Consider the following 13,833-nt stretch of genomic DNA (forward strand, 5'->3'; position numbering starts at 1 on the left):
CTTAGTTGTAGGGGACAACATGTGGTTGCTTGTCGCATAACTGAAAGATAAATGCACACAGACAGATGGCCTCAGCTTACACCCGCACAATAGGTTTCTTCTATTGTAGTGGTAGGAAATACATAGATACACTTATAACCAGGGAATTTTGTTGATAATGAAGAGCTCATTATTCTGCCCCCTATTGGGTCCAAACCATGAGGATCTCTACACATTCCTGTAACCTTCCTACGAACACTGTCCACCATTGAGCAGTACGTCAATAAATGTGCCACAGCATCCCATCTTGTGACTGAATCTATACGTTCAGTCAGGAACTTGGAAAGCCGTCATTAATTATTTCTTAAATGCATGTAGTTTCTTTCAGCTGGTCAGAAACCCTGCATATGCAGGTCTTGGGTGAGACGAACCTTATTTGGTTCGGATGTTGTCCACCATGCTTTTCAGCTGGTCAAAAGCTGTGCATATGCAGGTCCTGTGTGAGATCAACCTCCACTGGCACTGATGGTGTCTATGATGCTTTTCAGCTGGTCAGAAACCCAGCCTATGCAGTTCCTCAGTGAGATCAACCTTCATTGGTTCTGATAGTGTCCAACATGATTTTCAGCTGATCTGAAAATCTGCATATGCAGGTCCTCGGTGAGATCAACCTTTACTAGTACTGATGGTGTCCATGAATGCTTTGCAGCTGCTCTGAAACCATGCATATGCAGGTCCTGTGTGCGATCAACCTTTACTTGTACTGACAGTGTCCACCATGCGCTTCAGCTGATCTGAAACCCTGCATATGCAGGTTTTCGGTGTGATCAACCTTTACTGTTACTGATGGTGCCCATGATGCTTTTCAGCTGGTCAGAAACCCTGCATGTACAGTTCCTGGGTGAGATGAACCTTCATTGGTTCTCATGGTATCCACCATGCTTTTTTAGCTCCTCCATAAAGATTTTGTTTTTGTTTGCTAGTACCAGGGGGGAAGTATACATTGATCAAGTATGTTGTATGTTGTTACAGGAAATTGCAGAATCCTTTCCTCCATGACCATATCACATCCAGCAATGCGATATACATTTCAAATGTTAATCAACCATGGGCTTCATCGACAGACCATTAAAAATCCATCCTTTCAGCTCTTATCCACACTGCCACTCCAGCCCTCTACACTCACAATCCACGTAGTAGGCATGACACTTGACCAAATAGTCACCCCACTTCCTATACTATCATGTCTGAAACCCATCCCTGACCACCATGTCATCCATTCTTCACACCAAGTCAACAACTTTGAAAGGGGTATTGCCATTTCGCTCTTTTTTAAAATCAATAAGATAGGAATAATTTAGGGGTATCTTGCAGTTATCATCTGCATAAAACAGTTCGAGGAATGTAATAGTACACAAACTAGTCCACAAACTATGTTATTATCTGTGGTGTTGTTCAGCATTGGGCAGACGATATGCTCATGGATTATCTTTCCTTTTTAAGGTATTCCCGGGTAAGGTATCTCTTGAAGGACCTGGATGATGTGGTGACGATGGCTCTACACCGTATCCAAATGTCCAGTGATGGGAGCAGCAGGGAGATCTTCCCCAACCCTGTGGACAATGGGAGTCGGATCTTAAATTCAGACATCTGGAAATACATCCCGCTCGTCGTCATTGATGAGGTTGACCCTGATAATCCTGTTGTGGTCAACATTTTTGACCCAAGCCCCAGTTACCCTGAGATGAATGGCTCCAAGCCCTCGCAGCAGAACAAGACATCCTACGGAGACAAGTATAAAGTGGCAATCAAGCTGGTAAGTTCTGTTCCTTCATAGAAGAGTAGCAAAGGGCCCATAATGTGTGAGGTGCTGTTAAAAGCTCTGAGATTGCATGAGACCGACTGGATCGTGTGATATCTTGCGTGATATTTTGCAAGAAGTTCCAGAGACTGATTTTTAGACCTGATGGATGACACTGTCTCATAAATGATAAGGTTGTTTATGTATTCCGTAACATGAACATTGTCTCGGGGCCTCAAAAGTAGCCAGTGCCCTATCATCTCCTCCATTCTCGATTGTGCTGCAAACCCGCTCCCCTATGGCAGTGCCAACTACCCCTTTGGCACAGTGGCGTCCATAAGCTTCTACATTCCTTGGCGAGTGATATTAGATATGCTTGTTGGGGCCTATACACCATTCTAGAATGTGGATACACATGGTAGAATGCATGTGAGCAAAGATGATTTGTTCCATGCAGGCTGGTGATTTAGAAGGGTGATTCGAAAAAGGACAGTGGGTGCTGCTAGGGGAAAAGACTGGGTTCTGCTTATGTGAGATGTTTGCAATCATGGCTACTTCAGTAAAGCTGTTATCCTGATGTGTGCGAGGCTTGAGTCATTGCAATGGAGACAATGAGCCAGATGGGCAGCCCAATTCACAAGGTGCATCTGAATGTGTGCATGATCATGCGCACATTTAGATGCCCTTTTCCACCGCATGGCGCGTTTCCACAAAGCAGGGTGTGTTTTTGGGCTAATGGGGAATGTGCTTGTAAATGTACAGAAATGAGGACCCCGCCCTGAGCCTGTTGGAAACAGTTGCAGGGAGATGCGCAAATCATGACAGGGTCATTTTTCTTGAAGTGGGACAGTAAACCGTGGTTCTGCCCCAATCAAGGATGGGTGTGCTATTTATTTTCTCGCTTTTCACCGAGACAGATCTGAGAAATGTGCCCTCCGGTGGCTGGGAGCCAGTCATACAGAGGGCCTCATTACACGTTGTGCGCTAAAAATTGCAAATTACCGGCTTGGCGCCCTTAACGTGTCCGCCCTCGCATGAGGGTGCTAATAGTGTACCATTAAGAGTACGCGGACACGTGCATCGCGCCATGCCGGTAATACCCCAACTACCATGCCGCTAAACTCCCCCAATAGTCCCTTACCGGCTTCGACGACAGTGCAGATAGCACCTCCGCCTTGACGCAGCATGTTAATAGCGGTCACCGCTAATAGCGGTGACCGTTAAATAGCGGAACCGGAAACAGCGTCATCGCACAGGAACGGGAAAGAGCACGGCGGCCATCTTTAAAAACACAATCCATTGCCATCCTCTGCCCCCTGGACCTGTTTGTAGGACTTTGCTGTTGGAAAATATCTGGAACACCCTTACCATGTCCAAGGCTCTCAAAAAAACAACTGACCGTCAGCGGAAAGAAAAGATTTCGACTGAGGAGCTACTAATGCTGACACAGACCCTATCTGAAAATGCTGCAGTGGTCTTCGCAAACAACATGTGGCGGGAGACACTCCTCCAAAAAAAAGCAATCTGGAAGGAGGTGGCACTGAAACTAAGTGCTGTGGGCACCAGCACCCGCACTGTACGTGAGTGCCGGAAAAGATGGGATGACCTTAGACTACGGGTCAGAATGATCTTGGCAGAAAATCACAACATTGCCACAGCCGGTGGATTGGGGTCACCAATCAAACTGAAAGAATGGGAGGAGACATGTGCCAACCTCATAGGAGTTGAATGCATCGAGGGAGTCGGGAGGATGGAGCATGGCGTGGCAGGCACTTCGGATGGAGGTAAGTGTACCAATGAAAGCATGCAATGTGAATCTACTGGTCCCCGCAAATGTCAGCCCAGAATCACCTCATGGATGGCCAAACAGCCACACATGCATCCCACCCTGCCCATGTCCGTGCCAGACCCAAACACACACACACACACATGCACACATCAACAGAGCCAAGTGCCACACACAACACTGCATGGATGAGCCACTGAACTGACACATCACCTGCATCCTTCACAATGAAGTCCAAATGCCCACAACTGCATTGATGATGTATCCTGCATTAAGTACATTGAACCGTAACCAATGCCATACCCTTTCTTGTCCCCGACAGGGTCACATACAGACAGTGGCGATGGTGGGAATGCATCCCAGGCACCCCCTGCGCAGAAGAAAAAAAGGCCACAGCCCAGAGAGGCCCCCCCACAACATCCAGGGGAAAAGGCACAAGGCTCCATTTGCAGAGCCTCAAACACCTTTCGAGCACCACTGCCAAGGCCACACCAAAGCCAACTGCCCCACCTCCGGAGGTCCACTCACCACCACCGAGGGACCACCATCAGCTGCAGCCAGTTCGGCAGGAGAGGCGGCAGCCACTGCTCCATTATCTGATGTGGAGGACCCAACAGAATTTGACCTGGGCATGCACACTCCAAGCCCCCCTGGAACCCCCCCCAGCCATCACCACCACACGCACCTGGCTCCAACGTCACTGGTGATGAGACCATGGGAGCTTTCAGTAGCCCACCGGTGCCTCCATCTGTTCACCTGCCTGCACCTCAATGCACACCAGCCACACCACCAGAGCTCGACACTGCCCTTAACCTGGCCAGCATCAGCCAGCGGCAACAGGGCCTCACTGTGCTGGTTGGGCAGCACGTGGAGGAGGCTGCCCGTCTCAGGGAGGAGATTGCAGAGACATCCAGGCAGTCCAGGGAGGGGATGGAGGCATGCACAGACAGGCTATGTGGGGAGCTCATCCGAGTTTGTGAGGTCCTCGCACATATTGTGGATGCTATGGACTGGCAATTTCCACCACCACCACCACCTGGACAGTCTGCCCCTTCTTCGTCCACCAGTTTGCGTCAGTCAAGCCCACCCCGACGCTGCGCAAGCACCACCAGGCGCAGCTCTAGGCAGCCTCCCAATGCTGGTTTTGGCAATGACCAATAGGGAGTTAATGCTTCAGCGTGCATGCCTGGACGCATACATTGTGGAAGACACATGAGGGACTGTTGTGGGGGGGAAGGGTGTGATGGGACTGTTGTGGGGGGTAGGGGGAAAGGTGGTGGGATGTTTGGGGACATTCACATTTTCCTGTTTAAGTTCATACACTGGTGTTTGAGCAAAACACAGGCCTGGACTCCTTCATTGTGTATGTGTACCTTATTGACGCCAGGGTCCATTGTGAGCACACGTACAGACGCCAGTGCATTACTAGCCATATCCAGGTGACAGTACGAGAACATGTTACTCCGAATATTTGGTTGATCAGATGCTGTCTCACCGCACGTCCCTCCTGGCCATCCCCTCTTGCATGACCTGCATCCCCTTCACCTCCATCCTCATCACCATCCTCATCAGGTGCCTCCATTTCAACGTCGGGGGGCAGTGGCACATTCCATCTGATACACATATTGTGCAGCATGTCACATACCATGGTGATCTTGGCCACCTTGTCCTGGCCATACAGGAGAGCGCCACCAGACCTGCTAATGCACCTAAACCGTGACTTCAAAAGTCCAAAAGTCTGCTCGATCACGATGCGGGTACGGGTGTGTGCACAATTGTATTCCTCTTTGTGCCTGTTCTGTGGGTTCCGTACAGGTGTGAGGAGCCACCTCTTCAGGGGATAGCCGGCATCACCTATATGGGGGAAGGAATGGGGTCCTGGTACTGTTCACCTCAAGTGTGGCCTGTTCATTTCACAAACATTGACTTGGCATTGAGATTCAAGTACACAATCAACAGCATAAATGCAAATGGTCTGTGTAACTGCAATGTGCAAAGGTGGGCTCAACCCTGCAAGTAGACCTGCCCCATTAATGCCTCCACCAGTAATTGACATGTCCTGTGTGAGGCCAGGTCTTGGGTGTCCCTGTGCCCAGGCAGATTTGGTACCACACTGGTGGTGTACTGCCCTTCCAACATTGACGTTGCCATGCTGAGGCATCACTTCAGTGGTGCTATGGGTTCGTGGTGCATTGCTATAGCTAGGGGGTATCCCTTAGCATGCATTGAAGGACACATTGCATTATTGATGTCGTGCTGGACGAATTCAGCATGACTATGTTGATGGCATGGATGATATTTGTGTATTTTGTGGCGTGGAATGTTGTGCAGTGTGGATGTGGTTTGATGTTTGATGTTTCTAAACTTTGATAGTCCTCTGTGTTGTGTAGCATATACTTGCATGTCCGTTCATCTCAAGTACGTTGCGGCCCTCCCAGATGGACATTGGCTTACTTCTGTGTGTACATTTGGACGACAGACTACACCCAGTTGGAGTATCTATCTCTCCCCCACCTCCCCTGCCCCCAAGCACACTGCCATGTGCTTGGCCTGCTACTCACCAAGTAGCCACGAACGTTGTCCCGTTTGTCGCTCCATGTAGCAGGGGATAGTTGAGTTACGCAGGACCATGGAATCATGGGTTGATCCGGGAAATCTGGCACAGCAATGTGTGATTATCTTGTTGGCGTCACATAGCATTTGGACATCGATGGAGTGGAATTGCTTCCTGTTTCGGTAGACTACTTCATTGTGATGTGGGACGACCAATTCCACATGTGTACAGTCGATGGCCCCGATACAACTTGGGATGCCTGCCAGTGAATAGAACCCAACTTTGGTGTTTGCAATCTCCTGGGCAGTCCGTGGCATGAATGTGTTCAGATGCATGCTTCAGGAGGGCATCGAGTACCTGGTTCAGTGTGCGTGAGAATACTGGTTGGGAGATGCCATGCATCTGTGCCCCACTGTATGCTGGTAGGTGCCTCTGGCCAGGAAGTGGAGCACAGTCACCACCTTCAGTAGAGGGGGGATGGCAGTTCTGATGTCTGAGGCTCACAATGTTGTGGTGTATCATGTCCACGATGCTGGTGATGGTATCCCGGTCCAGACGGTACAGGGTGTGTATCTGCTCAGGTGTTAGGTTCAATGGACTGGCTCTGATCCTGGGAATTGGTGGGTGCCTCTGTGGTATGATTAGGTGCCGTGGTGGTGCTTGCTGTGCCTGTCTTGCCCTCCTCCTCCTGCGTCTCCTCTGTGCTGTCTGTTGTTGTTGGAGCTGCGCTGCAATCAGGTCCTCCATGCCATGTAATGCTGCTAGTATTGGAACCATCTTGGTGTGCGAAGGGGTGTGGTGTGCTCCTTTTGAGCAGCCACAGTCTCCATTGCCTCCACCTGTGCTGATTGTGGCCACCTGTGGCAGGTGGTAACACTGCACAGTTCTTTTAACGGGTGGTCCGCGATGGTGGTATTAGCGCCATGCCGGTAAGGGGTTTTGGGTGCTTTTCCATGCCGCTATTGGCACATCCGCCTGGCTTGTGATGATGTGCTAATAGCGGAATGGCGTAAATTACGGACACGAGGGTCGCGCGGCCGCGGACTGGCCGCTACTAGTGGCACCGTACTTAGCGGTGCCGCAAATAGCGGTGCCGCAAATAGCGGTGAGCAAGGTCATAATTTGGATGGGGATTTAGCGTTACCGGTATTCCATTACCGGTAACGTTAAATCCCGACCGCCTACCGTGTAATGAGGCCCATAGTGTCAGGAGCTGACCAGCACTTCTTTGTGCTACTGTGCAGCCCTTCCTGCTTAACTTTGAGAAAAAGGTTACCTGGGCATTTCTATAATGAGCGCAAATGAAAAAGCGCAACTTCAGCACTTATTTCATTTGCCATCATTTTTGAGAATCTGGCCCAATGCGAATAAATCGGAAACAAAGTAACAGAATGGATGTTTTGAAGTGGATTTGGGATAACTGTGAACCTTTAAATTGCGTGCATGCATTCATGGCCGACACTAGTATGGCTAGTTTGGCAGAGAGCCTGACATGGAAAGATGCCAATAGCTGCTCTGTGAGGAGGTGATGCATACAGGGGCTTTGCCTGGGATGATATTGTTGGCAGTGGTTTTTCTCCGGGGGTGAGGGAGAAAGGATGGTGCTATGCCGGCACAAACCACTGTTAAATTAAGCCAGGTACTTGTTACGCCTGAGCACAGATGCTGAATGAGTCAAGATCATGCCTAGTGAAGTGCTCAAATGCTTGGCCAGGGCATAACTGGTGTGCCGACAATCGGAGCAGTGCATCGAGAGTAATTCGACTCGAAAGCTGAGCCCCGGGTGATCCAAGATGGCCACCACATGAGCCCAGTGAAATTTCCTGAACATCCTGCGGATGCGGCCGGGCCGCTTGCACTGAGCTACCTTGCACCGGAATCCCCAACACTCGACAGACTGCCTGACGGGATTGCTTGCCGTTGCTGTTAACGCTTGTCGCATGTTGCCAAAATTCAAGGCATGCGCACTACGCCATCGCAGAATCGTAGTAGGATGCAGCACTAGTGGCCCTCCCTCAACAGCGCCATTGGCTTGGGGTGTGGATTGCCAAACTGGACCCGCAACATACACACCGGGGAAGATTGGGTGGCTGCTGTCAACAATAGCCTGCTTTGTGCCATCCCCAAGGGGGACTGTACCTGCCCTATTGTCCTACTTACGGACAGGCCTGGACTCCATTGACTGTGCTGAGGCTCGGAGGTACAGAGGGCTGTGCCTGGTCGCGATTTGATCCACCTAACTGTGCAGGGACATAAAACATACCAAGGCCTACCCACAAGATAATCTTGTGCCACCGACAACCCATCATAATCCTCAACCAGATACCCGGAAAATGGGCTCCTAAGACACATAGTGCTGAGCCTAATGAATAATGACCCTCTGACCGAGCAGAACATAACTTATCACGGCCCTACCTGTGAATCTACCTCAGCGTGACGCTACCGTTAAACTTGAGGACGACCACTGCCAGCTCGTCCAGATCCAGAATGTAATCCAGGAACAGTGGGCTCCTAAGAGTAAATCATCCACTCCAGACACTCGCCTCTCCTACCGCTATGCTCACTCTCTACTTTACAGCAACACACAATAGAGCGCAGCTATACCCCTCGATCAATTTCGGCCTAGCTGCACACATACAAACGATACTCCATGAACACCTCAACATTCTGCTACAACGTAGCTATATGCCACAAAATAATCAGCCTAGCTGCATACATAAACGTCCTACATAGGTCTAATGCCACCAGAATGCAGTCTCTGAGAACAACCACCTGACTGCACACATTTGACTGATCTCTCCCTATCACTGCACCTAATGTTAGGATGCAGCTACCATCAGGCAATCACACTAGCTGCACACATATTGAGTGCACCCAAGCACCCTGTACTACTCTACTCTCTCAACTGCCCTGGACTATGGTTCTCAAGGGCATTCAACCCACAAGCACTTTGAGATCATACCATTGATATATAAGGCGCTATACAAATGCTTAATAACAATAACAATGTTGCCTACCAAAAAACAAAAAGGCAAGCCTATGATTATGGTGTCGTTTGCTGGCAAGGGCAAGCAAAATGGTGCCCCCAGGTGGAGAGCACGGAGCACCCATTGGCACATGCACCACCACAGGATTCGCACAAAGTCCAAGTATTGGTGGAGATAGCCGCACTGCGATCCTCACTTGAGACCAGGATAGTCGAAGTTAAAATCGGCGTACAGCTACTCCAGCAGGATGTCAGACACTTAGCAGAGAGGGTCACAACTGCGGAAGGGCTAATAAAGGAGACTGCTACCACTACAAAAAACCTCAAAGTGCGGGTCAAGGAACTATGAAGGCGAAATGCGACATTGGAACTTCGATCGGAGGATGCTGAAGGCAGATTGTGCAGGAATAATGTACGGGTGCTGGGTCTGCCAGAGGGAAGAGAGGGATCGGACCCAACATCCTACACTGAAAATCTGCTACTACAAGAGATTGGTTCTGATAAACTATTGCAGGGGTTTTTGGATGAGAGCGCACTGTTCCCTACAGAAGGGACTGCCACATGGTTCGCATCCCAGACCAGTGATTGCTAAGATTCTTAACTTCCGCGATAGAGAAGTGATACTGCAATATTCTAGAGAAGGATGCGAGATACTAAGGGGCAGCTTCAAGATTGTGATCTACCTGGACTATACACGGGCAGTTCAAAGGGCCAGAAACACATTTGTGCACACCAAGGCGCGGCTTAGATAACTGGGGATCAAGTTCATGCGTATATATCCCGTAAGACTAAAGATTCTATACAACGACAGGGAGCAATTTATGGATGGTCTTGAAGCTCTGACCATGTGGATGGATCACAATAATCAGTCCAACAATAGCGATGCTGAGCTGTGACACAGGCTGGATTTACTGGACATTAACCACAATGCCCGAGGTCAAACTGAATCGATTCACCTGCTGCTGTTTGGGAACCTTCTTCCTGACTCTTTTGATCTAGTCCAAGTACTGCAGTTTGTCCAGCTCTCTGGAAAGGCTGGGTTCTCCTGAGCCTTACATTGGCCTTCTCAAATACCGAGATGGTGGGGATCTAATGCTGCAAACAATGTTCTACCAACTTACTGTGGGGGCGAGATCCAGTTACCCACCGCTAGTCTTATTGAACCGTCCACAGTTGACACAAAGCACCAGCCTGTTGATGGTTCCTTTACCTGGAACACAATGGCTGAGCCTGGCCTTGCAGGTACAGGACTGCCTGAACAACCAGGAGTTGTTGGGCAATATGTCAAAGTTGTGTTGTTTATGTTGTGTTTTTGTTCTATCCATACAAGATGGCTCATGGGGGTGCCTGTATGGCTGCTTATACGGGTGCTAAAATCACTGGCTTGGGATAATTGCAATGTTGTTACTAGCACTGGGAACCAATATGCTGGCGTGCCTGCTCCGGTGTGTATGCAGGGGAGGGAATTGGCCATGGGAGAATCCTTGGTCAAGGGGAGGACTATATGACAAGGGATATTATCAATGGCTGCTATTAGAATACTGACTTGGAATGTGAGATGCCTGGGCTCCTACCTCCGCAGAAACAGGGTGAAGTCCTATTTACAATGCAATTGAATATCCATAGCGTTACTCCAGGAGACGTACCTGCTCCCGGAGGAACAGGAGGCCCTTCTGAACCACTGGGGGAGGATGGGTTATGGCGCTACGAATTCTAGATTTGCCAGTGGGGTGATGATCTGGATTGATGGGTCACTGCCATTTCAATTGCCAAAGGTTGAGTGAGATAGGGAAGGGAAATACATAATTGTCCCAGGTTACCGTGACCAGAGGGGAATTTGTATTATCAACTAGTACTTCCAAACCATGGGATCTCATCACATGTAAATCCGCTGTGTAATCTTGTTGCCACTAGGCGCGATGGCTTCACTTTGTGGAATGGAGTTTTTATTGACACAGAGCTTGATAGATCCTCTCCCCCAAGTCGTGGGCCTTCCCCAGCTTCCGTTGCTCTGAATGTAACACTGATTTCGACCTGGAGGACGTCTGGAGGGCACTACATCCGGTAGCCAGAGGTTCTCCCTTTTAACGTCACCTCTTAAGCTACATACCCGCATTGATTACTTCTTTGTTGGGTCGGGCACCTTATAGAATATTGCGTTGCAGAATACCTAGGCCTCACAATGTGGGACCACTCCCCATTGATGTTGGAGTGGGGACTTGTGGGCCCTAGTCCGCCTATCCCGACATGGCACATGCCTGCGGAGGCCCTAATGGACGCAGCTTTTAAGAAGTCACTGTTAGACTCATTGGCCAATTTCTTCTAACACAATGCTGGAAGCGTGTATAGTCGGGGCACTTTCTGGGAATCCATGAAGGTTGTAATTCGGGGCGAGGTCATAGCAAGCACAGGCGGCATTCGCCAAGAGCTGCGACAGGTCTTGGAGTCCACAGAGGAGGAGATTAGAACTTTGGAAGCCCAACACCCATGCCAGCGGTCAGTGGAGGGGAAACTGGTATAAGCTTGCTCCAAGTGTCGGGAAACATGTGAGAGACTGTCTGCATTTGATTATGCCACTCTGCTGGCAGGTGCCCATGCAGATGGGGATAAACCTGGGAGGCTATTCGCATGGCTCTGCGAGCATGAGCACCCTAGGCCCTTGACTACTCTACTTCATGACGAGTGTGGGGCTCCGTGGGGAGCGCAACAGGCGATTAATTTCATTTTTACTTCCTACCACACTGAACTGTACAGACATGACCACAGGAAGACTTGACTGAGGCCTTTTCATTGATCCACCTCCCAAGGCTCACGGACGTCCAAAGAACCTTGTAGGATCTAGCCCTTACTGTGGAAGAACTAGGCAAGGCAGTTGCCTCTCTTTCCACTTGTAAGACGCTGGGCACAGATGGGTTTATAAAGCATATAGCACCACCCTAGTACCAGTACTCCTAAAGGTCTTTGGAAAAGCCTACAACAATGGCATACTCCAAGCAGGCATGAGAGAGACCCTGGTGATACCATCTGTAAACCAGGGAAGCCAATGGATAGCTGTGACTCCTACTGGCCCTTAGTAATGTTGAATTATCATGTGAAGATGCTTACAATGGTGCTCGTGACACATCTCCATCAAATAATTTCTACCCTGATACATACGAACCAGACTGGGTTTGTGGGTTTGTGCTAGTTTGCAGCACAGCCCTGAACCGCCATAGATTCCACGTGGTGGCATCCTTGGGCGCCATCAAGGCCTTTGATGCAGTCTATTGGGAATGATTACGTGGCTCGCTACAGAACTTTGGGCTGGGGAGGCATTCGTCCAATGGGTAAAACTCTGGTACACCTCCCCAACAGCAAGACTGAAGTTGGTAGATGGATCTCTGGAGTGTGGGATATACAACAGGGGACCCACCAGGGCTGACCTCTATCACCCATGCTATATATTTTAGCCATAGAACCCCTGGCTGCATTCATACGTCAAGAATACCTAGAAGCGGGTGTTGCGATTGGTGGCCAAAAACATTCATCTCTCTATGCGGATGATGTCCTGCTTTAGTTGAGCAAACCACAACATAATCTCCCCATGGTTCTTGACGTGCTGGACAGATTTGCAGAGCTATCTTGCCTCTTCCCTCTGGCTGGTCTGCGCAGGGTGGATGTGGCCACCATACCTGATCTGGGACTCTCATGGGAGCCTTACCCCTAAATATCTAGGGATTGACATTATGCATACGCCAAAGGCAAAACACAACCGTAACATGCTTCGGGTAGTCGATGGCCTCAGGAAATCCATGTTTTTCTGGTCCCGGCTACCGCTGTCATAAATGGGATGAATTGCCATAGTCAAAAAGATTGTTCTCCCCAGTTTCTCATACAGTTTCACAAATGTACACTATTACATTTGCGTTCTTCTGACTCCTTCATTCAGGAACTTCCTCTGGGGCGCAGGACGCCACACGCTGGCTCTCAATGTTTTATGTTTGCCTTATGAGAATGGGGGTGGCGGGGCGGGCGCAGCTGCCAAAGCTTGAGCTATATTATCTAGCCGCCCAACCGAGCTTTGTCTCAAAATGGTTAGCAGATGTCCCCATGCCTGAATCAATGCTACTCCAGTAGCTGGTGGCTCCAGCCAGGCTTAAAGAAGCCTTATGGATCCCGAAGAGCTCCATGAACACCCACCCAATGCTGGTTAGACAAGGTAGGCAGATCTGGTCCAGGGCGATGAAGGTACTCAAGGTTGGTCGACCCTACACACCTAATGTACCAGTGGTGGCTGATGTGTGTACGAACAGGGAAGACCTGGGTGTTGCAAGGCTTTGGGAGGAATTGGGTGTATATACATGGGGGGGACGTGTATGAAAATGGCCAGTTTAGAGGCATGCACAGCCTGACACAAGTGTTGGGGGTTGCGAGGCATAGATGGAGTGAGTGGCTTGCTGAACCTGATGAGAGAGCACTTCTGGCATTCATGTGCACACTACTGGAGGATGGCTGGAGACCTATGTCCAGGTTATACGGCTGCCTACTGGGTAGCACTAGCCTTAGGAACCCAGGCCTGAAACTGAGATGGGAGGCAGACGTGGGCTCAGTAACCATCAGTGGGAAAGGCCACTTGGGTTCCCTGAATGTGTTCCGGAATGCAAGGTTCAGATTGTTGCAACTCAACGTGCTCATTGCACATACATTACCCCTAGTAGAGTAGCTAGATTCAGTAAAGATACGTCGTC

The 13,833-nt window shown here is 49.7% G+C and overlaps 1 protein-coding gene across 2 annotated transcripts in view; it reads left to right on the forward strand.

Annotated features, from left to right (window-relative positions):
• The window catches only part of SCNN1B (sodium channel epithelial 1 subunit beta), a 449,291-nt gene that overhangs the window by 232,174 nt on the left and 203,284 nt on the right, over positions 1-13,833 (forward strand). For both annotated transcript variants that reach the window (XM_069647395.1, XM_069647396.1), the window contains exon 3: positions 1,483-1,795. In XM_069647395.1, the coding sequence (XP_069503496.1) occupies positions 1,483-1,795 (313 nt within the window). The remainder of the gene's footprint in view (positions 1-1,482; positions 1,796-13,833) is intronic.

This window comes from Ambystoma mexicanum, chromosome 2q (genome assembly GCF_040938575.1).
Source record: "Ambystoma mexicanum isolate Mex_15411 chromosome 2q, UKY_AmexF1_1, whole genome shotgun sequence".
NCBI lineage: Eukaryota > Metazoa > Chordata > Amphibia > Caudata > Ambystomatidae > Ambystoma > Ambystoma mexicanum.